Source organism: Neophocaena asiaeorientalis, unplaced genomic scaffold (assembly GCF_003031525.2).
Source record: "Neophocaena asiaeorientalis asiaeorientalis breed wild unplaced genomic scaffold, Neophocaena_asiaeorientalis_V1.1 scaffold138, whole genome shotgun sequence".
In the NCBI taxonomy this organism is placed as follows: domain Eukaryota; kingdom Metazoa; phylum Chordata; class Mammalia; order Artiodactyla; family Phocoenidae; genus Neophocaena; species Neophocaena asiaeorientalis.
In genome coordinates this window covers 7,286,088-7,310,468 of record NW_020172632.1, presented here as the reverse complement: position 1 = coordinate 7,310,468, position 24,381 = coordinate 7,286,088, and the positions used below count along the sequence as shown (strand labels likewise).

Here is a 24,381-nt window from a genome sequence, read left to right as displayed (position 1 = left end):
CCCCGCAAAAGATCTGTCCACTCCTAACCCCTGGTACTTGTGACTGTGACCTTATTTGGAAAGAAGGTCTCTGCAGATGTGATTAAGCTAAGGATCTCCTGATGAGATCACCTGGGTTTAGGATGGGCCCTAAATCCAATGACTGGTGTTAGAAGAGAAAAGGAGGGAGATTTAAGACACAGAGGGACACAGGGAAGAGGACCATGTGAAGATGTAGGTACAGATGGGAATGATGCATGAACCAAGGAAAGCCAGGACCCACCAGAAGCTGTGAGGGGCAGGAAGGGATTCTTCTCGAGAGGCTGCAGAGGGAGCAGCATGGTCTTGGTTTCAGATTTCTGGCCTCCAGGACTGTGAGAGAATACATTTCTGTTGTTTCAAAACACCAAAGGTTTTTCCTTGTAATTTGTAATTTGTTACAGTAGCCCTTGGGAACTAGTTAGTATACCCATTTATTGTGTAACTTTTCAGATATGTTTTTATAAACATACTTTTAAACATTTTAATATTTATGACTCATTTTTAACTTTTTGTTTACATGGGCAAGGTGGAGAGGGGCCTCTTAGTCTTTTTAGATCCTGGGGTCTCTATCGTCTTACTCCAGCCCTAATCTGCGGGTTACGACTATGTCGGTGCATCTACACCTGCTTGGTCATTTCTCTGCTGGCAGACGATTCTATTCCATGTATGTTCCAGTCTCTGACTGACGGGTGTGCCGATTGTTTTCTGCCTTTTGCTGTTACAAACAAAGCAGCAGTGCCTCGCCTCATCCATGCCTCTTTGCACATGCGTGAGCCTCTCTGTTTCATAAATTTCCAGAAGTGGAATTTCTACGTAAAAGGCACGTGAATGTTTGATGCTGATATAGTCCCACCAGCATCGCTTGGGGAATCCATCAGCATAGGCTAGGTTCTGCTTCAGTTACGCACAACCCCCAAATCTCAGTGCTTCAAATGACAAAGGCTTGTTTCTGTCTCACACTGCATGTCCACCGCAGGCTTTGCTCTCGATCCCTGCTTCAGACTGAAGAAGCCACCTTCATCTAGAACTTTGCTGAATCCACCAAAGCAGGAGGGAAGCGGAAGTGGTGAATCACATACAGCTTCCGCCCAGAGGTGACCCACACCCCTTCCACCCACATTTGTTGATTGACATTTGACTTTATGGCATTTTACTCCATAGGAAATTTTATTTTCTCTGGAGTCAAATTTATCAGTCTTCTACTGAATGATTTCTAACTTCTGTGCTGTGCTTAGAAAGGCCTCCCCCTTATCAAGATCATATAAAAGTTCTCCTTTCTGAAAACATTTAAATCTTGGCTTCAGCTGGAATTTATTTTTGCATAATGAGTGAGGTTATTTTGTGGCAGGTGGCTAGCCCATTGCTCCAATACCATTTATTCAATAACCCACCTCTTCTGCAATGGTTAGAAATGACACCTGAGCAGCAACTAAATTCCCTTATGACTCGGCAGCTATTTCGGGCTCTCCGTTTTGCTCCTTTAATAACTCTAGCGGATACCGAAATGTCAAAACATGCATGCATTTGGACCTAGCAAAGTTATTTCTAGGAAGTCATCCCGAGAAAATAGACAAGTGAACGAAGAGGTACTATTGGTACAACAGTTGTTACTGTGAAAAAGTGAGAGCAATTGAAGTGTACGGAGGCCCTAACATAAACCAGCAAGGCCCCCAGTATGTTCACCCACCATCAAAGGCCAAGACTTGAGTGGGCCATGGCTCGGGTTGGACGAGGGGTCAAGGACGGGAGCATATTCATTAATAAGAACTTCTGCCGTTTGATGGTTGCATTTGGTTCTTAAAACAGCCCCTGACTCACTAAGGAGTCTCTAGGATATAAAAGCCCAGACATCGTGTGGCAGGGTGGGACATTCTCATCTGGTCCCATGGGAGCTCCCACGGCCACAGGTCGATTCACTTAGCTCTCTCCTTCCAGCATTACTGTCTTCTGGAATAAAACTGTCACTTTGATCTGCCACGGTGTCATACTTTCATTCGCTCTCACTGAGTTCTTCTATTGGGTCAGCAGCCCAAATCCCCATCAATATGGAGGGACCAATTTTAGACTATTCACACAGTGGAATATTTTGCAGCTGTGAAAAACAACGACATAGATGTTTATATATTGATATGGAAAGATGTCCGAAATCAATCCCTTTTAAAAAGTAGGTTATGATCTCATTTCCATAAAATGGTTACGTATGTATATATAATGTTTGCCTCTGCATAGACAAAACAAAATCGAGGTTATAGACCCCGAACTGAATTCAAGGGGACTCTCAATGTCTGTGTTCCATGTTCGGAATTGTGATAGATAGATAGATGATAGAGTGGTCAGAGAAGACCTCAGTGAGAAGGGGACACTGGGAAAAAGGAGCTGAGGGAATGCGCCATATGGACATGAGGTGGGGGAAGAGCACCCCAGGCAGAGGGAACAGCGGGTGCACAAGCCCAGCCACGGAAGGGACAAGACAGGAGGGACCAGGAGGCAGCGCAGTAACCGCCGGGCTGGGGTGCAGATGCAGTAGGAGAGTGTAGCCCATTCTGGGGACTCTGGCTTTGGTCTTGTAAGGTGGGAAGCTAAGGCAGGCTTTGATCAGAAGAGTGAAATGCCCTGATGGTTTAAAGGATTGCTCTGACTGCTGGTTAGAAAAGATGGCAGGGGGCGAGGCCAGAAGCAGAGAAAACAGCCAGGAGACTGTGAGCCGCTGCTAGTGGCTTGGACCAGGGGCATCAGTGGGGCAGTGAGAGTGGTTGGATTCTGGGTGTATTTTGAAAATAAAGCCTGTTGCATTTGCCGACCATTTAGATGTGAGTCTGAGAAAAAGAAGAGTGAAGGTTCCCAGTTTTGGCCGAGGCTGCTGGAAGGACAGGGCTGTCATTAGGCAGCTGGGAAGTCCAGGGGGAGAGGCTTAGCCTGGCAGCTGCGGGGTTCTGGTTGCCCCTATCTGGACCATTCACCAGACAACCAAGACACTACATCAGCAGTGTGACATGTGACCTGAGCTCAGGGAGACGCTCGGCTGGAAGTTGTCAGCATATCGATAATATTCAAAGCCACCGACTCGCAGAGATCACTAAGGGAGTGTGTCCAAGAAGAGGAAGTGACCAAGCGGGTCAAATGCAGCCCACAGGTCAAGTAAGGTGAGGCCGGAAAATTGATTTAACAGATCAGGTGATGGGATCCGAAGATCCCATCACGTTTGGCACCAGAATGATCTGAATGAAGAGGGTTCTAGGGAGAATGCAGGAAGAGGAACTGAGATAGCCAGAGAGTACGGACAGCCCTTTAAGGAACTTTCTTATAAAGGGAGCAGGAAAGTGTGCTGTGGACAGAGAGAGTAGGAGGCCAAGAAAGCTTTTCTCCCCTAGATGGAAACCGTTGGTGGGAATTCCTTAGGTGAGTGAGAAGGGATGTTTTCTGGTGCAGTGGAGACAGGGTACAAACACTGTACCCTAATAGGTGGGGGGTGGGGGTGGAGGTGGAGAAGGGGGCAGAGGTACAGCCAGGCTGCTGTGGAATGGGAGCTGCTGGGAGCCTCTCTTTACTGTATGTGTTTTCTCACGGAAATAGGAGGCACGGCATCAGCTGGAAGGAAGGATGGGAGAAGGTTTGGAGGTGTGAGGAGAAAGGGGAAGGGGGGATGTAATCGAGGCAGTGTCTCTGGGGGCTTGAGGGAGGAGGCTCCCAGTGTAGGTCCCTCAATCCACGGACCCCCACCACACTTCCATTTCCTCATGTAAAATCCAAGTGACTATAGAACCTGCCTCACAGAATTTTTTGTTTTTGTTTTTGCGGTACGCGGGCCTCTCACTATTGTGGCATCTCCCATTGCGGAGCACAGGCTCCGGACGTGCAGGCTCAGCAGCCATGGCTCACGGGCCCAGCCGCTCCATGGCATGTGGGATCTTCCTGGACCGGGGCACGAACCCATGTCCCCTGCATCGGCAGGCGGCCTCTCAACCACTTCACCACTAGGGAAGCCCCCTCACAGAATATTTTGAAAATCAAATGAATTGGTATTCATAACATGCTTAGAATATTACCTGCAAAGTAGAGGTGTTATATTTTTAATTAAAACAAAAACTAAAATAAATGAGTTGGTAAGAGTGATGGCTCAGAAAACATGTGGGTTTGTAGGACAGTCTTAAGGGCCCACTGGAAGTTTGTGGTTGATAATGAAGTGAAACCAGAAAGCATGTATGTTGAATGCTTTCCTCTTGCTGTGTGCTCAGCCACCTGGGTGCGGGAGCGGAGTTGGTGGGCAGCGGGGTCTAAGCAGGATTGGGTTTTGGCCTGTGATTACAATGAAGAGTGGGGCAAGGGAGTCGCAGGTGCGAGCAGATAGAAGGCTGGACCCGGAAGCCTCAGGTGTGCAGAGCTGAGACACGGGAGGAGGTGAGTGACAGCCAGAGGTGAGAAGGGGGCCGTCAACAGCAGGTGTCCGTGAAGGATGCGGGAGTTGGGGGTGAGCTGGGAAAAGGGAATGTGGTGATCAGAAGGTAGGGTGTTTGGAATTGAGATTCTAGAGGAGATAGAACTACAGGTAGCGACAGGGTCAGGAGCATAGCGGTGGGAGTGAGTGGCTGAGAGGAAGTGGAGGCGAGGTCTTTGGAGGTAGAGGAAGTGAGAGCCCAGTGCATGTTGGAATCGGCCCTGCAGGACAACGGGACCGTATGCTCAGTCTCCAGTACATAAAGCATGTAATCTGATGACAGGAACTTCTGAGACAGGCTGGGACCTGGGACCCTTTGCTGCAGTGCTTGCACATAGACAAACATCTCCTCAAGCAGCAAAATACAAAGACACTATAAGGGACTAAAAATAACTGCGTGCGTGTGCAGCTGGGGCAAATTATGGGCAGCAAGATACAAAAAGACCAAAAAGCCCAACTGCCACTTCTGAAGAGCCGGGAGAAAAGCAGGGGGTCGGGGGGAGCAAAAGCAGGGTACTGCGCATGCCCCCTGCACACAACACCACCAAGTGGGTCGGCAAACCACCTAAGCTACCCCTCCGGCCAGACCCCTGAACACACCCCTACCCTCCCCCCATAGAAGGAACCAGCTTGCCGCCCCCCACAGTGAGCGCGTGAGCAAGGGAACCTGTTACTTGTTCTGACTCCCCTCTGCTGTAGCAGGGGCCCCAATAAACCTGGCCTGAATTTCTTGTCTGGCCTCTGATCAATTTCTATCGATTAAGGAGGCCAAGAACCCTGGTCAGTAACACTTTGATGGTGTGTATGTATGCAAGACAGAAGGACAGCGATCTGGAAGAGGCGCTGAGGAGCAAGGAGGGCCTCACAACACATCAGGCTCCAGGTAAAGGAGAGGAAACCGAGGAAACATTGTCTTGGGGGACGGGGATTTTCGGCAAAGCAAGAAGAGGAAGGAATGTTTGAGAGGCGTTTGAGGACAAGGCAGTGGTGATGGACCAGGATTTCAAGAGCACAGTGAAGGGTTTCAGGAAAGGAGGAAGGAAGGAACTAGGGAGGGGCTGGGCCCAGGGAAAGAGATGTGTCTCCCAGAAGTTTCCAATCCCTTGCGAGCAGTGGCTGTGTCCAGCTGGGCCAGCAGAGGGCGCCCAGCGCCCAGCGAGAGAGCCATGGCCTAACCACCCAGGCCAGGCAGAGCCCAGACTTGGCTGGCGGCCTGCTCCAGCCCCTGCGATGAAGCAGACCCTGCCCTGCCCTCGGCGAGCCCACAGCAAGGTAGGTAAGAGCTCAGGCCTCTGATGAGAGGCAGGAGGAGACAAGTCACACAAGGAAGAGAGAGGCTGGGTTCTGTGGGACCCAGTCGATGGACACTGGATCCAGGCAGGCTTCCTGGAGGAGACAACTCTGGGTCTGTGGCCCAGTTGTAATGGGGACATGTCTAGCAAGCAGTGCATGGCTTAGCTGGGGACGTTGGGACAGGAGGCTAGTTTTTAATGATGTTTCCCTTGAGGCCAGGGAAAGGTATGACCCCTTCTGGTGGATTGAGGGGTCCTGGGAGGTTCTGAACAAAAGAGAGTGGTGACTAGAGTGCCAGCCTCAGTTATGCTTTCACTTGCTCCAAAAGGCCCCCCTCAGGAACTACCCCAGGCTCTCGTCATCCATGAGCCTCCACTGCCCCCTCCCCCTCTTCCTGCCTGCACTTCATGGAGGAAATGAAGGCCAGTGGCACCCACCTCCTGCACTACCTCCCCACCATGCACCAGCTCTGTCCCTGCAGGTTTAAAGGGAGAAGATGTCCAGCAGGTCTCTCCCTTGAGGGACCCATCCTTTCCCCTGGCCTCCTCCAGAAACTGTGCTCTGACATTGTCTCCATCTTGTCCACACCAAGGCTTGCCAGCCTCTGAGATGCTCAGAGCTCTTCCACCCTGAAGATGAATGAATGAATAAACAGAACAAAGGCCCCTCTATCACTTTACATGTGCCAGCTACTGTTTTAGAAGCTGGGTTACATCACTGAACAAGGTAGACAAAACTCCTGCCCTCGTGTCGCCCTCACTCTTGGAGAGTAAAGCATAAGAAACCACTAAGTCAAGTGTGCAGTATGTGAGGTGGTGACAAGAGGCCTGGAGAAAAGTGAAAAGGGAAAGGCTGCGGGGAGAGCTGCACTTTTTAACAGGGAGGTCCAAGAGGGTCAGCCCCTACGCTATTCCTATGGCTTACTGCACACCTACCGCCTCCCCTACGCCCTGCCCACGGCTCTGCCTCAGTCTCCTCAGCCCTGCTGGGCTTCTCCACTAACCCGAGGACCACCGGCATCGGGGCTGTGGGGTGGGGGCAGGGAACAAGTCTGTGAGAAGGGCCGATTCCTCGGACTGACCCAGCATCTCTAGGAACATGCCCAGGAATCTGCATTTCATGAGCTCCCCAGGAGAGTGTGAGGTAGCCCAAAGCATGGGAGCCACAGATTTACTCCCTGAAGATGTAGCACTGCTTAGAGTGGTCCAGATTGCCCAGGTCCACTCTGCAGCGGCCAGGCAGATCCATGCCTCTGTTCACACTGTTCCCTTCTGGAATGCCCTTCCCAATGTTCTTCACCTAATAACTCATACACATCCTTCAAGACCCGCTCAGAGTCACCTCCTCCAGGCAGTACTCCCAGAACAGGCAGGCCTGGGTAGCAGATGGGCAGGGCCCAGGGCTGGGATCCAAGGCACCGTTCTAATCCCAGTTCCACCACTAAACCCATGGTGTGACCCTGGGTGAGTCACTGCTCCTCTCCAAGCCCCAGTTAATTCATCAGAGGCCAACTGAGGTGACACATCTGAAAATGCTTTATAGCACAGAGGAGAGCGCTTCATCACATTAGACACGCGTGGAGGGAGAGGGCAGACAGGGGCTGTAAATGGTCGGATGGCAGCGCCCCCTCCACACAAACACCCAGCTGTATCATGGACTGGCAATTTGGATCCAGAAGACCCCAAGGTCATGCACCCAATTGGCATCAAGTGCCCTGAGGTCTGGGATGAAAGGAAAGAATCCGCAGCAGCCCCAGGACCCCAGGGCAGGTGGGAGCAGGGACCAGGAAGAATGTGCCATTGGCAGCTTCCCAGTCACTAGCCCTCACCCCCAGGCCAAAATATCTCCATCACCTGCTGGTCAGGGTGTTAGTGATGCAGGGAAGGCAGCCATCTGAGCCTGGGGGGAGGAGCCCAGAAGCCCTGCAACCCAGCGCAGCAATAGCCACCTCCGTCCCCTCCCAGGCCTCGCAGCAGCCACGTGAGGCACGCAGGCAGGGCTGCTAGCCCCTTATGGGGTGAGGAAACTGAGGCCAGGGAAGATCCTACGGGGGAAAAGAGGTGGAGTCTGGCTCCCCTTCCCTAGACAGGGAAGATCAAAGTGTTCCCTGGGAGGAGTCCCCTGGTGGTCTCATGGTTAGGTTTCTGTGCTCTCGCTGCTGTGGGCCGGATTCAATCCCTGGATGGGGAACTGAGATCCCGCAAGCTGCACAGCGCAGCCAAAAAAAAAAAAGTGCTCACTGGGAAGAGGTCGGGCAGCATTGACTGAAACCCCATTATTTCACTGGGGAAAACCGAGGCTCAGGTAGGCGGCTTGAGCTTCCTAACTCAGAGGGTGAAGGAGGCAGAAGGAAAGAGGAGGCAGGAAAGGAAGAGAGGGAAGAAGACTGGAGTCACCGGGATGTCGAGCTGCTCCAGACTGGTCTATCCCATTCTAAAGAGAAGTTGGAGAGCTAGTACCCAGGTGCCTCCCCCAAGGGAGCACTGGTGTAAACCATCCTCATGGTCCAGTCTCCTCCCATCCCAGGAGAAAACCCTGCTGCCCTTAAGTGTCCCTGGCGCTATCTCTGCCCCCGCTGCTCCAGGGCAGTTCCCTCTGAGGCACTACCTCCTGGGTGAAGATCAAATGAGCCAGCACATGTGCGTGACCGAGGAGGGCACTGCCGAGCGCACAGAGCAATGCTGGCTGTGGTCCCGACTGCCGTGTCCGCAGGCGGCACAGCTGCGACCCTGGGCACGTTTGCCAAGAAGAGGATCAACAGTGCTCCCTTAGTGTAGTTTCCCTTTCATTCTCTGCTGGCATTTTTTCCTTCTTTCTTCTGCTTTCCCCCAGGCTCACTTTCACAAAGATAATCCCAGGTTTGTTGTGGGAAGAGATGGCAAGGCCGCTTGGGGTAAAGGTGTTTATATCCAATACAGGTGCTGCCCGACCGTCAGCCCCACCTGCAGACCCCACGGCTGCTCCGTCCTCCTGGGGCCTCATGCCCAGGTCCCAGCGCGGCTCTTCCTCCTGGTCATTCGGTCATCAGCCTGGAGCTGGCTAAGAACCTGCTTGGCAGGCTTACCAGCCGGAGAAGGTCTGGGCCCTAATCTGAGGGTGAGGGTGGACTGTCCTTTGGGAGCTGAGGGACATGCCTCTGCCAGGAACACGGGGTCTGGCCTCAAAGCCCAGAGGGAGAGGTGGGGCCTTCAAGGCTGCAGCAGGAGGACAGGAGAGCCAGAGAGGGTGTGGTCCAGCCCCTCACAGCCACACTGGGGACATTTTGAGGTTCACCTCTCCTCACAGAGCCTCAGGTTTTCATGTTTCCCTGGCACCATGGCATCGGTCCTGCCCCCACCCCGCCGCCCATGAGGTTAGAATCATACACTGTTTTGGATGGGACCTGTGTAGGTGAAGTCCAGCCTCCCCCTGGGGGCTTGAATCTGTTCCACAGGTGGCCATTGAGCCTCCCTTGAATTCAGTGGTCAGATAGGAGTGAATTACTTCCTGGAGGCCCAATATTTTATTTATTTTTAAAAATAGAACTAACATCATTGTTACATTTTCCTAAACGTAAAATTGTTATTTTCTGATCATTATTTACACGTTCATTATATACATCACATATATAAAAGGAAGAATCTCATCACCCAGAGATAATCACTTCAATTTCTTTCTATTCATACGTGCACATAGATAAAGGATCATATTCTGTATCCGTTGGGAGTGAGTTCAGCTGCGAGAATAACTTAAATAAATAGGAGTTAAACGTTCTTACATAGCTAGAAGACCAGTGGTTGCTGGCTTTGGTTCACCAGTTTACAGGTCCAAAATCCCTATGATTCTTTCAGCATTTCTCTCGTGGTTGCAAGACAGCAGCTGCAGCTCCAACCATTGCATCTGTATTCAAGGCCAGCAAAGCTAATCACGTCTGCCTTTCTAATCAAGAAAGTAAAAGCTTTTTCAGAAATGACTCCAACAAATTTCTTTTCAGGTCTCATTGGCCAGAACTGTCAGTAGAGAATAGGATTGTCATAACTGGCTTTGGGTCAATCGTAATTGATCGCTTGGGTGTAGACATGTGATCCCTCCAAACAAAATCAAGGAAGGAGGGAATTAACAGTGTTTGCTGGGCTTCCCTGGTGGCGCAGTGGTTGAGGGTCCGCCTGCCAATGCGGGGTACACGGGTTCGTGCCCCAGTCCGGGAGGATCCCACATGCCGCGGAGCGGCTGGGCCCGTGAGCCATGGCCGCTGAGCCTGCGCGTCTGGAGCCTGTGCTCCGCAACGGGAGAGGCCACGGCAGTGAGAGGCCCGTGTACCGCAAAAAAAAAAACAACAACAACAGTGTTTGCTGCATTCTGCTTTATAATGTGTCTTTTTATCAATTATATATCATGAACATCTTTCCACATCAAAAAATACAGGGGCACAGGGAAAAGGGGGATATTAAAAGAAAGAAAGTAGAATGGTGGTTGCTGGGGAGCAGGGAGGGGAGAATGGGCGTTACTGTTTAATGGGTACAGAGTTTCAGTTTGGGAAGGTGAACCTGGAGATGGGTGGTAGGGATGGTTGCACGCGGTAACATGAATGTACTAAACAGAACTGAACTGTCCACTTGAAAATGGTTAAGATGGTAAGTTTTATGATTTGTGTATTTTACCACACTAAAGAAGTACAGACTCAGTTATTCGTTTAATAACTATCTGCTGAGGGCCCACAGGAACTGAAGTCAGCACCGAGGACATAATATTGAACATAATAAACAGAGTCCTGGCCTTCACGGGGCTTAACATCGGATGGGGAATGCAGAAAGTCAGCCAAGAAATTCACAAGTAAATGTGAAACGGCAGTGATCCCATATGCTACCAAGGAGAGGTCGGGGAAGGGGGTGTGATTCAATCAGGAGGGTCCCCATTTTAACAGCCGTACACCATTCCCTCGCAGAGCTGTTGCATCGTTATTTCAACAAATCTCCTATTGCTGGATGTTTAGATTCTTTCCACACTTGAGCTGTCATAAATACTGCCACAGTAAACACCCTTCCCAAAGTCCATCTTGGTGCACCTGTCTGATTATTTCCTTGGGATAGGTTCCTACGTGTAAAAGTGCGGAATCTTGGGGCAGCCCACGTGCTGAGGCACTTAGCCTACGTTGCCATACTCCTCCCCCCAGAAGCTCGCATCATTTCTATTCCCACCAGCAATGTAAGAAATCACCCTGTTCCTCCACATTCTGCCAACAGCGTCTGTTATCATCATCTTTGTAACACGTTGCCAGTGTTACGGGTTGAAACATGGTTTCTTGCTGTTTTAATTTCCATTCCTTTGATTATTCCTTTGATTGACCATATTTTCGTTTGTTTCTTTTATGGGGTCACAGATCTTTCCTGTGAGTGAACTCCTTTTCTTCTCCTGTCTGATTTTTAGCACTCTATGTGAAGGATTGTGACCTCCGTCTGTCAGATGTTGCCGCCACTCTTTGGGCGGCTCTGTGTGTTCCGAGGTCCTCCTCCTTGGAGACTGTAGCTGTGTACTTGTCATCCAGCCCACTGGGGCTCTCTCCAGGGTGGCATCCACAGCCCTTCCTGGTCAAGTCCCCACCTACCCACCCATGTCCTCTCTAGCCGTCCTCCCCATCTATCCTAAGCTCTGCTCACACCTACCCCTGGGTCACTCCTCAAACATGGGGGGGTGACTCTGGGCTCCCTGCCTTTGTCTAGGCTGCTCTCCTCTCCCTTTCTCCCCCGGTGAATCCTCAGGACGTAGCTCGGTGCAAGTCTGAGAAGCTCTTGCTGACTCTCCAGGTGGGGTCAGACCCCTACTGTGCCTCCCTCTGCCCAGCACTGACCACTCTGACCTGTCACTGTTCATTCTGCCGCTACCCCAGGGGAGGGGGGCCTCCAGCTAGATAGGCATGGGTCAGACGCATCTCTCTGCCCCCAGTGCCTGGCACAGGGGGTGGCTCCAAGCAGGTGATTAGAGAGTGCTTGTGGCCAGAATAAATGAATGAATGAATAAATGAATGGATGAATGAATGAGATCGACCCCTCCCTGTCTCCAGGCTGGTAGATCAGGCATCCAAAGCCTGCTGCTGCCCACCTACCCTCCACCCCAGGTCTGCTGTCATCAGGGTTAACGTGAGGATATGCAGGTGGCTTGGGAGCTTTCACCATCTGCAGAATCACCTATGGGACCGGTTATCTGACCTGGGCACTTACTGGGTCCCTTGGACCCTCACCTGCCCTTCCCCTGGGCTCTCTCTGAACTGAACACTGCATTGATCAGGGCTCTGGTGACTTGGATAGAAGATCCAGCCTCTGCCACAAAGCCCCCTGCTCTGCTGGGCTGGTCTTGTGGTCAGCAATAAGGAATCTGGGACACTGGCTCCACCAAGCTTCAGTCCTGACCTAGCACCCGCCCAGCTTCCCCTCCACAGTGGAAAAAACCTTTCCCATGTCAGGTTGGGAACTGGAACCCTGCCACAGGCCGCGAGCTAGCTTTCTTGCCACCAATATGTGTCCTTCCGTTCTCTTTTGCACATATTAACCAGAATATGTCCTCACCATTCCTTTCTTCATGTCACACCTCTGCTCAAGAACCATCAGTGGATCCCACTTGCCCATCAGATAGAATGTGAGCTCTGCAGTAGGAATTCAAGAAGTCCTGTGACCAAGCTCCAGCCTCATTCTCTGACTCCATCCACCATCACTCCAGCCAGACTAGCCTCCTCCAGGTTCTTGGGACTGCATCTTCCTCCTTCTTTCCTATGGAACTTTGCCTGCACCATGCCTTCTGCCTGAGATACCCTTGCCCTTTCGTCTTACCCATCTAATTCCTGGCTTGCCACCCCACCTTCTCTGGGCCATCTTCCAACCCTTCCAGTCCTTGTAACTTGTTTAAAAACAAAAGAGTAAGCCCTTCTGCACTTTAGAATTACGTGGCTTGGCTTATTCACACTTCAGACTATCCCAGACCTCTTTGTGGGTGTTTTAGGGCACTGCACTTTTAAAACTTCCCAGGAGTGTCTGACGCCACCAGCCCAGCTGCGTCCATTGACCTGCATTTGGGAAGTGCTAATAACACAGTGCTTGGATGCCAACCTCAAGTCCACACTGGCTCCTGATGTCTACACGTTGTGCACGTTCCCTTCCTCCCTACAAACGGTAATGATAATAACTACCATTTACTGAGGGCTCACGAGGCACGCTCTGAGCACTCGATATGCGTGATCTCATCTAATCTTCATATGCGATTAGGTAGATATTATTAATCTCACTTTATTGATAAAGAAATTGAGGACCAGAGAGGGTAAGTCTCTTGGCCAAAGTCACACAGTTTGCCAGGGGAAGCCCAGTCCCAGACTCAGGACTGGTTATGCCAAAGCCTGAGCTCCTCAGCCCTGTGCTATGTGGTCTCTGCAACGGGGCCACGAGCCTTCAGGGTGGCCGTGTGGTTCAGTTCAATTTGGGTCAGTTCCATCCTCTTCCACCGGCACTATTGCCACTCGCTTTTGCTAAGTCCTGGGGATAGAAAAATGGGTAGGCAGAGGCCCCTGTCCTTGAAGGACATCCCAGTCCAGGTGGGGAGACCAGCACACACACAGTCACGTAAGCAGCGCTGGGACCAGAGCAGTGCACACCTTTTGGGAAGGACACAGAGGAGAGGGTGGGATGCGGATGGGTTTTGCCCCAGTGGGGGGAGCAAGGCCAGTTCAGGCTCCAGGGAACAGGTGGAATTTGAGCCTTGAGGGATGAGAGAGAAGTGGAGGAAGGGCATTAAGAAGATGGGGTCACGGGTCAAGTGTCCAGCGGCTATGGCACCGGAGGAAGTGGTGGACAAATTGGCTGAAAAGAGCTGCAAACTCCAGGCTGAGGAGTCTGGGCTTATCCTGTGGGAAATAGGGAGTCATGGAAGGTGTGGGAGCAGGCGTGTGTCTGCCCTGAGCACCAGCAAAGGGAAAGACACAGGTAGATGCTCAGTGCAACCTTGCTGCCTGAATTATTGAAGTGTGTCTTTCTCCTGTCCTCACTAGGGTCGAAATCACCTGGGACTATTGGACGAATCCTGCCGGAAGTGGAAGGCCCTATGGCTTCATCTCTTCTCCCCCATTTAGCCCTTCTCTGGGAGGATGGGCAAATTATTCAGCCTCTGAGAGTCTCCATTTACTCACCTGTAACGTGAGGATGCATGCCAACCTTGCAGATTTTGAGGGTGAAATGAGAAATGTGCAGGTGAGCACAGCATAGTAGGTGATTATGGGTCTTGCTACATGTGTGGACCAGGTGGCATTGGAGGAAGAGCACAGGCTCCAGGGCCCATGCTGGAATCCCAGCCCGGGCCCTGGGATGCCCATCTCTCAGGGCTGGTGGGAGGGCTCCATTCAGGGAGCACCCGATACTTAGCAGATGCTCAGCCCTTTGCTTCTTCGTCTGTCCAGATACAAGTAGTCCTTTTCCTTTTCCCTGTCCCTTAGCTCCCTGTCGCTTGCTGTCAGCTCCTCTGCCCCTGAGCACCTGGCACACCATAGATATTCTGTACACTTTGCAAAGAGCTTCCACACGCATCTTCTCCCTGGTGAATCCACTCACCTGCTGTCCCATTTATAAGGGGGACAGAGTTAATCCCCACTGTGCAGGTGAGGAACTGAGACTCGGAGAGGAAAGGAAGGACACAGACGCTGTTTAAGCACCTATGATGTGTTGGAAGCATCAACCCATTAGTTCTTCATGACATCCAGAGAGGCAGGTATTATCCTTCCCATTGCATAAATGTGGATGTTGAGGCTCAGAGGGGGGCAGTGACTTGTCCAAGGTCACACAGCGAGGAACTGGCAGAGGCTGAGTGCAAACCCAAGCCTCTCTGACTCCAAAGTCTGGGATTTAGAGCAAACATTTGCAATGTGGAGTCAGCGGATCTGTCCCCTAGGGCTGTTGAGAGGACTAAATGGGGTAATCGGTGCGAGGGTGAACAGCACCCTGCTTAAGGACCAGGAGTAGAAGTGGAATCTTGTCTACGTCCCTCTAATCGTATAGAGAACAGGGACAGAAGTCCAGGGAGGGTCACCACATGCCCAAGGTCACAGCAAACAATCACAGAGCCCAAGCTCACTGCCCCCAGGATCACCTTTTCCCAGTAAAGGGCTGGGGCCATCCCTCCCCAGAGAGTGGAAACTTCCCAAAGTCCCTCTGACCTGACGGGAGGGTGGAAAGAACAGGAATTTCTGCCATGGTACACCAATCCGGAGCCTGGGGCTGAGAGCTGGAATCCCAGGGTTTTGCCAAGGCCATTCCATCAGGCCCTTGCGGCACCGCCCCTGCCCCCGGGGACCTGCATGAAGAGAGGGGCCATCCCAGGGGCCCAGGTTCTTAGTGGACTGAACGTTGGCAAGGTCAAGGGAACACAGCACGATGGAGGTGGCAAATCGGAGAGTTGCGATGGTTGGAGCTGAACAGAAGAGTAGCCGCAGACTCTCCTTTTCAAACGAAATCCACAGCACATTCTGCTCCCCAACTGTACCAACCCACAGTCCCCAGCAGGCCCCAGAGGAGCAGGGAGGCTGAGACAGAAAAGCAGCCTGACAGCCAGGAGCCGGCCCGGCCCTCACAGCTGGGCCCCGTGCTCTTCTGATGAAGTCAAACAATTTCACAGAATATCAGCGTCAGACAAGGCACTCTGTGACCATGATGGGTCAAGACACATCCAGACCACCGGTAGCTACGGCTGAGCAGAGCAAACAGGAACATTGTCCAAATTATGTCAGTGACCACACAACCCTCTCCTGGCTGGAGCATGACTGCTGCTTCTTTGCCAATTGCATCCTTAGCTTGGCCTCCTACATAGGATTGATTAAGATGCCCCACCATGGATTAGCCCTGCTTCCCAACAACATCCAATCTGGAGCCCACTTCCTCAGACCCTCCCCCAAGTCACCTCACACAAGCTCAAATCCCATATAAGTCCTTTCTCACACCCTCTTACAGAGACACCTCATAGATCGCATGGGGTTTCTCCCCTCACTGCAATGAGCAACAAACCCCACTATTAACCACAGGCAAGCTACTGGTGTTCCTCACTTGCAGGGCACCAGCAGATGGATCTCATCAGATCCCCCACCGCCCTCCACCGTCGCCACCACCACCTAACCCTGCAAAAGGCAAAGCCCAGATCCATCACCTCCCTCCCACAGGAGAGGAAAGTGAGGTCCAAGCCCAAGGTCACAGAGTAGGGTGAACATGTAGTTTATCGTCCCAAGGGGATACTTTCGAGGGTGAAAGGACGCACTACTACTAACTAGGCAGGGACAGTGGGCCTAAACCAGGACTGTCCCGGGCAGGCCAGGCGAGTGGTCTCCCAATCAAGCAGCAAGAAAGTGGGGGAGCCGGACGGGGGTCGAAGCCTGGCCCGGCCATGTCTGTCCCTGCGCCCTCCCGGGGACAGGGTTCTCTCTGTGGACGGGCCTGGCAGCCAGAGACCCCCTGGTTCTCTGCTGAGGTCTGGGGGTGCCCTGCAGTGTGATGCCTAGGCGTGGGCCACACCCAAGTTTCCACGCACACAGCTGTCCCAGCCGGCCACGCCACCGTGTTTGGTGTTGGTTTTCCAGAGAGTTCCCTCAACTCTCTGGATGCCTCGTTTATCCTGCCCAGAGGGGGACTGGGGGCGTGGGAGGAGTTCACATAAAAGAATTTGCGGGTGAATGAAGGTGACCGCTCTAAACACTGAAAACTTTTTTATTTTAGCCTTTCACACTGGTGTTCTTTCTGATGCAGTCACCCGTTCCCTGCGTGAGTGAGCTGAGTGCAGGAACGGGCCGTGAGGGAACATCTGTTACAGGAGAAGCTTTCCTACAAGAGGTAGCAATGACCCAGAAAGGAGAGGGAGGGGGTCCCAGGGCTGTGCCCTTCCCTTGGCCGAGACCCCAACCCTGACCCAGAGGCCCAGCCCAGGTGAAGGCCAGCCCTCCCAGGAGGCCCAGGCTGCAAGCTCTGAACGTGGGGACGTAGGATGAGGTAGTGCCACCATCCCTTTGATGGGGCCCAGAGGGGCTTTGCAGAGATCAGCCTAAGAAAAGCGTCACTCGGTGATGCTACCATACGGTGATACCTCCAGGGGCTGCTCAGGCAGCTGGAGCTGTTTGTCCCTGCGCTCGATGGCCCCAACGGTTGTGTGAGTGTCACTCTGCTGCCTCTGGTGTGACAATTTTTAAGTCCTCTGTTCCCACCTCAGTTTCTGCTCTGCGCTCTGTGCTAACTTACAAGACACGAGGCTCAGCGGACTGGGAGCCCTCCGAGGGTGAGAACTGTCATCAGTTTGTGTCTCGTTCCTCCTAAAGATCCCAGCTTAGCGTCTGGCACACAGTAGATGCTCAGTAAATGCCACCTGAACCAAATTAGTTAAGTCAGGAGTCTGAGACTCAGGGAAGTGGGGGAGGCATCATTCCCTGCAAAAGGCTCATGGGTTCTGGTCACTTCTGTACATGCTCAGTGACCACCAGCCGGGCACAGGAGAGATCGAGGTGAGTAAAGCAAAGCTGCTGACCTTGAGCAGGCAGCCATGCTCCATGATAAATGCGCAAGGCCCAGAGATGGCCCAGGGGTGGCACACGGGAGCCAGGACTAACTCGGCCCAGAAGCGGTGACATCAGGAAAAGCCTTCAGAAGAGGGACGTCTGTGCAGTGGTTTGAAGAGCCTGAATGTGCCCGGCAGACAGGGGACAAAGGGCATCCGGGCAGAGGAGACAGCTTGGCAAGGGCATGGGGCAGCAGGGTGAACGTGGGGTGGGGCTGACCAGGGCGAAAGCTGGGAGGTCAGCAGAGGTCACTCATGGAGGGTGTTGGATCCCAGAGCTACAGGAGACACAGGAGGGATGTGGGCTGGGGACGTTAGCTCTGAGTGAAAACAAATCACGCCATCCCCCGGCTGGACTAAAAGACGCAACAGGAACAAGAACCCTGAGAGGCCTTCACAGAAGATCGGGGACACGGGGGTAGCCCCCAGGAGGGTTCCTGTTCAGAGGCCAGCTCTGGGGGGAGGCGGAAAGGGCTCTTGAGGGCCCTGGCTGCTACAGATCTTCTCAACTAATCATATTTGACCTTCAGAGCTTTACAAAAGCTATTAATAATCAGAGCAGCAATGGCCCAGTAATGTAATCATCTCCTCCCTGTGCATTTCTGTGCAGTTCTCAAAATGCTCTCGGGTCCACTGTCTCCTGTGAACCTCCATCTAACCCCATTTTGCAGATAGTGAAATTGAAGTCCTGTGTGGTCACATTGGGGTTAGCCCCAGAGCCAGGCTAAAACCCAGGGAGCAGTTCCATGTCAGCCCTGGGCGTCGGGCTCAAAGTCCAGTTCCTTGTCCGGAAGGGGGTCCCCAGGGCTGTCGGGAAGCCCGTAGTACAAGTCTTCCTCTTCCTGTTCCAGCTCCTCTGTACCTGCGTTCGAAGCCTCCTCTTCCTCCCACTTTGTCCTCGGGGGTCCCTGCCAGGAGCTGGGCAGGGCTGCCACCTGTAGCTGCTTCTCTGGAGGCACATCCTCCAACGTTGGGGCATCAATGAGGGCAAAGTCATGGAAGCGGTCCAGCCGGCACCTGCAAGCCTGGGGCTCCGGGGATGCAGGCCGGGGCTCCACCCCCTCAGATGGTGCCAGGTTGGGACTGCTGCCCTCACTGGAGTCCACGTCCAGGTCATCTTGGAAGGAAGCCAAGGGTGCAGGGCCCTGGGGACAGGTCGGGGGTCTGCAGGGGCAAAGCCGGAAAGGGCGAGGGTAGCTCTGAGTCAGACTGCCTAGGTCCAAATCCTACCCACTAGCTGCAAGGCCCAGGGTAGGTGAGTTCACCTGTCTGGGCCTCAGTTCGCTCCTCTGTAAAATGGGGGAAATAACAGCATTCACTCCTATGTTTATCCCTGAGATTTACAACAGATAATGAACGCAAAGCACTTTGCACAAGGCCTGGCACATAGTAGGTGCTCAAGAAATGGGCCTTTATTATGTTATCCAAACCAGGTCACTCCTCTGCCTCTCCAATCACTTGGAGGTCTCCTCTGGGCCCACGATCCCTGTCACACTGGGTGTCACCTTCTGTTCCCTTGGGTGCCTCCCCCATTGGACGAGGAGCTCCCGCAGGGTAGGGGCTGTCAAGGTCTGGCAGGGAGTAGGTACCCAGGAATGCTGGTGGATGAGTGACTACGTGGATGAATGAGGAACCCAGTTCATGAACAGCTGGGGACAGGGTGGGGCAGGGAGTGACCTGACTGAGGTCACAGAGCACATCAGTGGCAGAGCCTGGATTTGAACTCAGGTCCTCTGGCTCCCTGCCCTGGCCCCTCATGGCGAGTATTCAGACAACTCTGAGGTAGGACCGATTACTCCCATGTGGGGAAACTGAGGCTCAGGAAGGTGAGGGACATCTGAAGGTTACACAGCAGAGGAGCTGGAATTTGAACTCAGGCCCACCTAAGCCGAGACCCAGGTGTCTGCTACCCCTGCTGCTTCTCAGGGTGTCCCCAGCCACCTCTCAGTGGCCACACCCCTCCTCCTTCACCCCAGCGCCCCTGCACTCCGTGCACTCACCCGGGCCTGCCCTGACTTGGGTCTCTTTCTCCCTCGTCCTGGTCCGAGCCCCTGTGTATGACCACGGCGGCTTCCAACAAGGCCTGAGGGTCGCGAGGGCCACCTTCTCCTCCATCGCTGGCTCCTGGCTGTGGCCGTCCCGGCTTAGGAGCCAGGACGGGGTGGGGGTCTTCACTGTAGCCCATGACCTTCATCTGCATGTGGCTGAAGTCCGGCAGGCTCTGGTCGTAGGCGGCTTCCTCCCACAGCCTGACGTAGGGGGTCCGGGGGCTGGGCGGGGTCACAGCAGACAACGGGAGAGAGAACAGGCAGGTGGGCAAAGATTCGATTAACAGACGTCAGTGCCGTCCCCTGGCCTACCTGCTCCGTGCACCGGCTCTCCCCCGATCTCAGAGAAGTGTCTGCGGGTGGTTACTGTACCCAGTTCATTGATGAGGAGACTGAGGCCCAACAAGTTAAGTTGAGTGGCAGAGCTCAGACTCTCAGTCCAGTGTTCCTTTCACCCGCGTCTCCAAAGTTAACTCCAAGGCTGCGTCTGTCAAATGAAGACCAGCTCGCGTTGACTGAGCGTTTGCTGGGTTCCAGACGGGAGCCTGAAGCCTTTACATTTATCATCCCATTTATTCTGAATGACACCTTGAAGCAGAATGGTCGTTCCCGCTTTTCAGATGAGGACAGAGCAACAGTAAGAACCAGCTACTGAGTGTTCCTTGCAGGCCGGGCTCTATCAGTTAGCTCATCTAACCCTCCCTGTAACTCTGGGAGATACTGGAGGAAGCTGAGACACAGACACCTTAGCTGGCTTGCCCAGGTAGTGCAGACCTAGGGGGTGGTACTGGGGCTCCAAGCACCACTTTCTCCACTGCTCTCTACAGTCCAGGGCTGGGAGCAGCAGGGAGGAGTGCAGGCTCAGGGTGGCCTGAGCCCCAGCTCTGTTCTAGCAACTCTCCCTGTGTGACCAGTCCTGAGGCTGGCCCCCACACCCACCCACCCAGATCTGGTCTGGTGTTGACTCCCAGTGAGGTTTGGGGCTTGTGATTGCACTTCTTGAGCCTCAGCTTCCACATCTGTGTAATGGGCCTGCCACCCCCCTACTACACAGGGTTTCTATGAGGACTGAAAGAAGAAATGGGCACAAAATGCCTGACTTGCTCTCTGGTGCTTTGGAAGCACTTCCTAGTAATGATGGCAAAGGCTTATAGAGGGCCCGCTATGCCCCAGGCTCTGTTCTTAGCACTTGGCTTATTAAAGTCCACCATCCATATCACAGGTTCCGCATCCGCAGATTCAACCAACCGTGGATCTAAAATATATATATTTTTAAAGTTCCAGTAAGTTCCAAATAGCAAAACTTGAATTTGCCACACACTGGCAACTGTTTACATAGCATTTACACTGTATCTACAAATATTGACACAGCATTTACATTGCATTAAATATTATTAGTAACCTAGAGATGATTTAAAGCATATGGGAGGATGTACATAGATTGCAAGCAAATACTAAGCCATTTTATACAAGGGACTTGAGCATCTGCGGATTTTGGTGTACGTAGTGGGAGAGGGTGTCTGGAACTCATCCCCTACAGATACTGAGGGACGGCTGTATTATCTCACTTAGCCCTCCCTGAAGCCTAGGAGGAAGGTACTATTAGTATCCCTGTTTCACAGATGGGACAAAGAGAGGCAGGTTGCTTTCCCAAAGTCACCCAGCCAAAACGTAGCTGGGCCCCAGGGCTATGCCTTGGCCATGAGCCTAGTTTGCTAGAGTAGTAGTAGTCACCGCTGTGTGGGATTTAGGGTCACACCTATTTTTGATTTCTGGTCTGCCACTACTTCACTGTAAGACAGGACAAAAGTCCCTGAGCCTCAGTTTCCTCATCTGTGAAATGGTAATAATAAAGCTCACCTCATAGAATTGAGAGGTCAAAACAATCCACGATTTCTGATAGTATGTTCTCAGTAAGTGGGAAGGCAAAGCCAGAGCCTGGGGCAGGGGAGAAGACTGGCCTGAGGGGCTCACTGCCCCTCCCCTCCCTCCACTGCCCCACCCCCACCCCAGAGGGCCCGGCACCCACCTCTTCATCTCAGCAGTGAGCCCATTTTCCAGCAGGCCCAGCGCCTTCGGTGACAGGATGCCTTGGAAGTCAGAGTCAGCGGGTACGAAGGTGATCTGCAAGGCAAAGGGGAGAAGGCTTCTCTGCAGCTGCCCACACACATCCGTGGTCCCTGCTCCCCCAGAGCACGGGCCTAACATCTCCACATACCCTAGGAAAGAGGCCTGACAAGGGAGGCCACCCCCTTTGACAGGAGGGTGCCTGCTCAGGGCCCAGCACCTGTGGCCGGCTGGACCTCTGGGTTCCTGCTCTCGCTGGCTCTTCATTCACCCAGCACTCACGGAGCATCAGCTGTGTGCCAGGCACTCTTCTAGGCACTAGGGGGCAGCCATGAGTGAATGAGACAAACACCCCTGCCCTGGGGGAGGTCATATCTTGTCATTTCCAGGGGTCCTCATCCAGTGCCCAGCACTTGCCCGACCCGGAGTAGGCCCTTCATCCGCATCTGGTGAGTGAGTGGGAAGCAGTTCATGTGTTTCTTGGCACAGACAGAGGCTGCGGTGGGGAGGACAGAGAAGTGGATGGTTGAGGTTGTGCCCACACTACTGAACTGTTCACTTAAAAACGGTTAAGATGGTAAATTTTATGTTATGTATATTTTACAATTTAAAAAAGTAGTACTAGTAATGCCTGTCTCCTGGATTCCATGAGATAACATATAAGGAGTCCCCTAGCACAGAGCCTGGCACACAGTAGCTGCTCAGTAAATCATAGTTTGATGCTACTGAAGATGAAGTTACCTGACTTCTCTAAGTCTGGTTCTCCCCAGCTGAAAATTTGTTCAACAAATATTTGACGAGACCCTATTGTGTTATGCCAGGTTCATAAATGGCAGCCCCTTTTCTCCCTTTCCCGTAGAGTACGGTGAGAGAAAGACACTTGTCTGCACCAGGAAAGCACCCAATCCTGCTGGGGAGAAGGGAATGATAGATGGATGTGTTCTTAGAACTCCTGTGAGGGGTAAGCTTCCCCCAGATGTCTGGAAATGAGGGAGGGGCCTGGGTATCTTCCACACCCACTTAGTATGTCCTGCACCTGCCAGCTGACTCTGTATTTCCTAGAAGCTGCCCCTTCCTCCATCTCCCCATCATCATAATCACCGCTACCACCATCATCTCCATCAACATCATAATTACGTCATCACCGGCAACATCAGCACCAGCGCCTTCATCACCATCACCATCATCATTATCACTCTACAGCATCATTATCGTTGTCACTGTGAAAAGCCTGGAGGAGAAGGAAAGTCCTGACAATCTTACAACACAAGTTCTTTTAAGAAAGGGTGACAGGCAGAGTTGAAGCTGGGGAGGGGAGATCAGATCATAAAGACCCCAGAGCATCAAGCTAAGAAATTCAGCCTTTAATCCAGAAGCAATAAGAGCCCTGGAGGGGTTCTCAGCAGAATACATAGCCAGATTTGTGTTCAGGCAGAGTTCTGAGCAGTCCCCAAAGGGAGGGAACAGAGGGATGGAGGGAGGCCCATGGAGAGGACCAATCCATCAACCACCCATCAGGGGCCTGGTCCTGGGCTCCAGCAGAGCAGGCAGGAGTGGGGAGCGGGCGACTTGTAGGCAGAATCAGAAGCCAGACAGGGAGAGGCCCTGCTTTCCCAGACAATCCTTCCCCTTCTCCCAGTTCCCCTGCCCCATCTCAGCTAATGGGCACAGCATCCCTGACAGTCCCACCTGCTAGATTTGCCCCGATTCCTCCTTCCCTCTCAAGCCTGAGGCCCAGCTGACCACCAAATGTGACCAAGTCTACTTCAGAAATTCAATAAAATAAGCTGGATGGGAGGACCAGGGCCACGCCCAGCCATGACAGGTACTATATGTTTGGTGAACTGGAAATGTCTTCTCAGCTCCTACAGCCTTGGGTTCAAGTTCTGCCTTAGTCTAGGAAATGATCATCTTCCCTTGGACCGAGAAGGAGCCTCCCCCACTGGCCTGGTTGCGCTTGAACATTCCTCCTCCCAGATGTCAGCCTGATAGCTTCCTCGAACTGCAAAGCTGCTCACAGCCGTCCCTCATCCCATCCACTAAAGGGTCAGGTCCAAACTCCTCAGCATGGCATCCAGGTCCCATGGACCCGAGCCCCACTCCCTCTCCGCCTTACTTCGCTCCCCACGCCCTCCGGCGGCCAGGCTGACCCGCTTGCCTTGTCCTTTCACCTCATGTCTTTGCTCGTGCTGTTCCTTCTGCCTGGAATTTCTTTCCCCATCTTTTCTGCCTGGTGAACTTCTACTTAACCTACAAACCCCAGCTCATCTTCCCTGTGAAGCCCACTCGCTCCCCATCAGGCAGAAAACTGTCTCCTCCATGAGACCCCCAGGGTCCCAAAGACAGGGACGGCTTAATTCATATGGGTACTGGCTACCCCTTCCCCCGTATCATAATCGGCTAATTCCATTCCCTTATGTTTATATTTTTTTCAATCCAGAAAATTCCCATTCGTCAGGCACTGAGGCAGGGGAGGATCCGGCAGGGAGGATGGGTGCCAGCATTTGCTGAGGGCTCCGATGGCCCAGGCTCCAATGAGATAATGTGGGAGACTGGGACCCTCGTCTAGCACACCTCCCTGGTTTACGACACACTTCCCTCCCCTCCTTTAGTGTTCCAGCCCTTACAGCCTGCGTCCCTGAAACACACACCCACGTCTGTGCTCACACACCTGCACACACATCCAGAGACCCTCCCAAAGCCACAAACACCTGTCCTGAGAACGCTGCCTTCGCATTGGCTCCAGGCCAGGCGTGATGCCAGGTCCCCCACCTACAAGCCCCCACTGGCTCCTCCACAGGCCCAGGTGAGCCTCTGCCAAGGGCATAGAAGTGGGGCACAGGGAGGGGCATTTGAGTCAGGGCCTGGTGGGCACTGAAACCTGTGCCATTTCTGACCCGCCATGCGACCTCCACAGCACATGAACACGTGAATCTATCAACAGTTACTCATTAATACCCAGCAATATTCCCT

At 52.8% G+C, this 24,381-nt stretch overlaps 1 protein-coding gene across 7 annotated transcripts in view; it reads right to left on the bottom strand.

Annotated features, from left to right (window-relative positions):
* Positions 1–16,437: 16,437 nt before the first annotated feature.
* The window catches only part of BSND (barttin CLCNK type accessory subunit beta), a 10,063-nt gene continuing 2,119 nt past the window's right edge, over positions 16,438–24,381 (bottom strand). Inside the window, exons 2-6 of one of the 7 annotated variants that reach the window (XM_024739353.1) lie at positions 22,546–22,639; positions 21,560–21,904; positions 21,371–21,465; positions 19,294–19,563; positions 16,438–18,457 (exon numbers count right to left, since the gene is read on the bottom strand). In XM_024739353.1, the coding sequence (XP_024595121.1) occupies positions 18,043–18,457; positions 19,294–19,563; positions 21,371–21,465; positions 21,560–21,781 (1,002 nt within the window). In that variant the 5' untranslated portion in view covers positions 21,782–21,904; positions 22,546–22,639 and the 3' untranslated portion in view covers positions 16,438–18,042. Of the gene's footprint in view, positions 18,458–19,293; positions 19,564–21,370; positions 21,466–21,559; positions 22,640–24,119; positions 24,334–24,381 lie in introns of those variants that run through there. The other 6 variants (XM_024739354.1, XM_024739355.1, XM_024739352.1 and 3 more) reach the window with 6 other exon arrangements.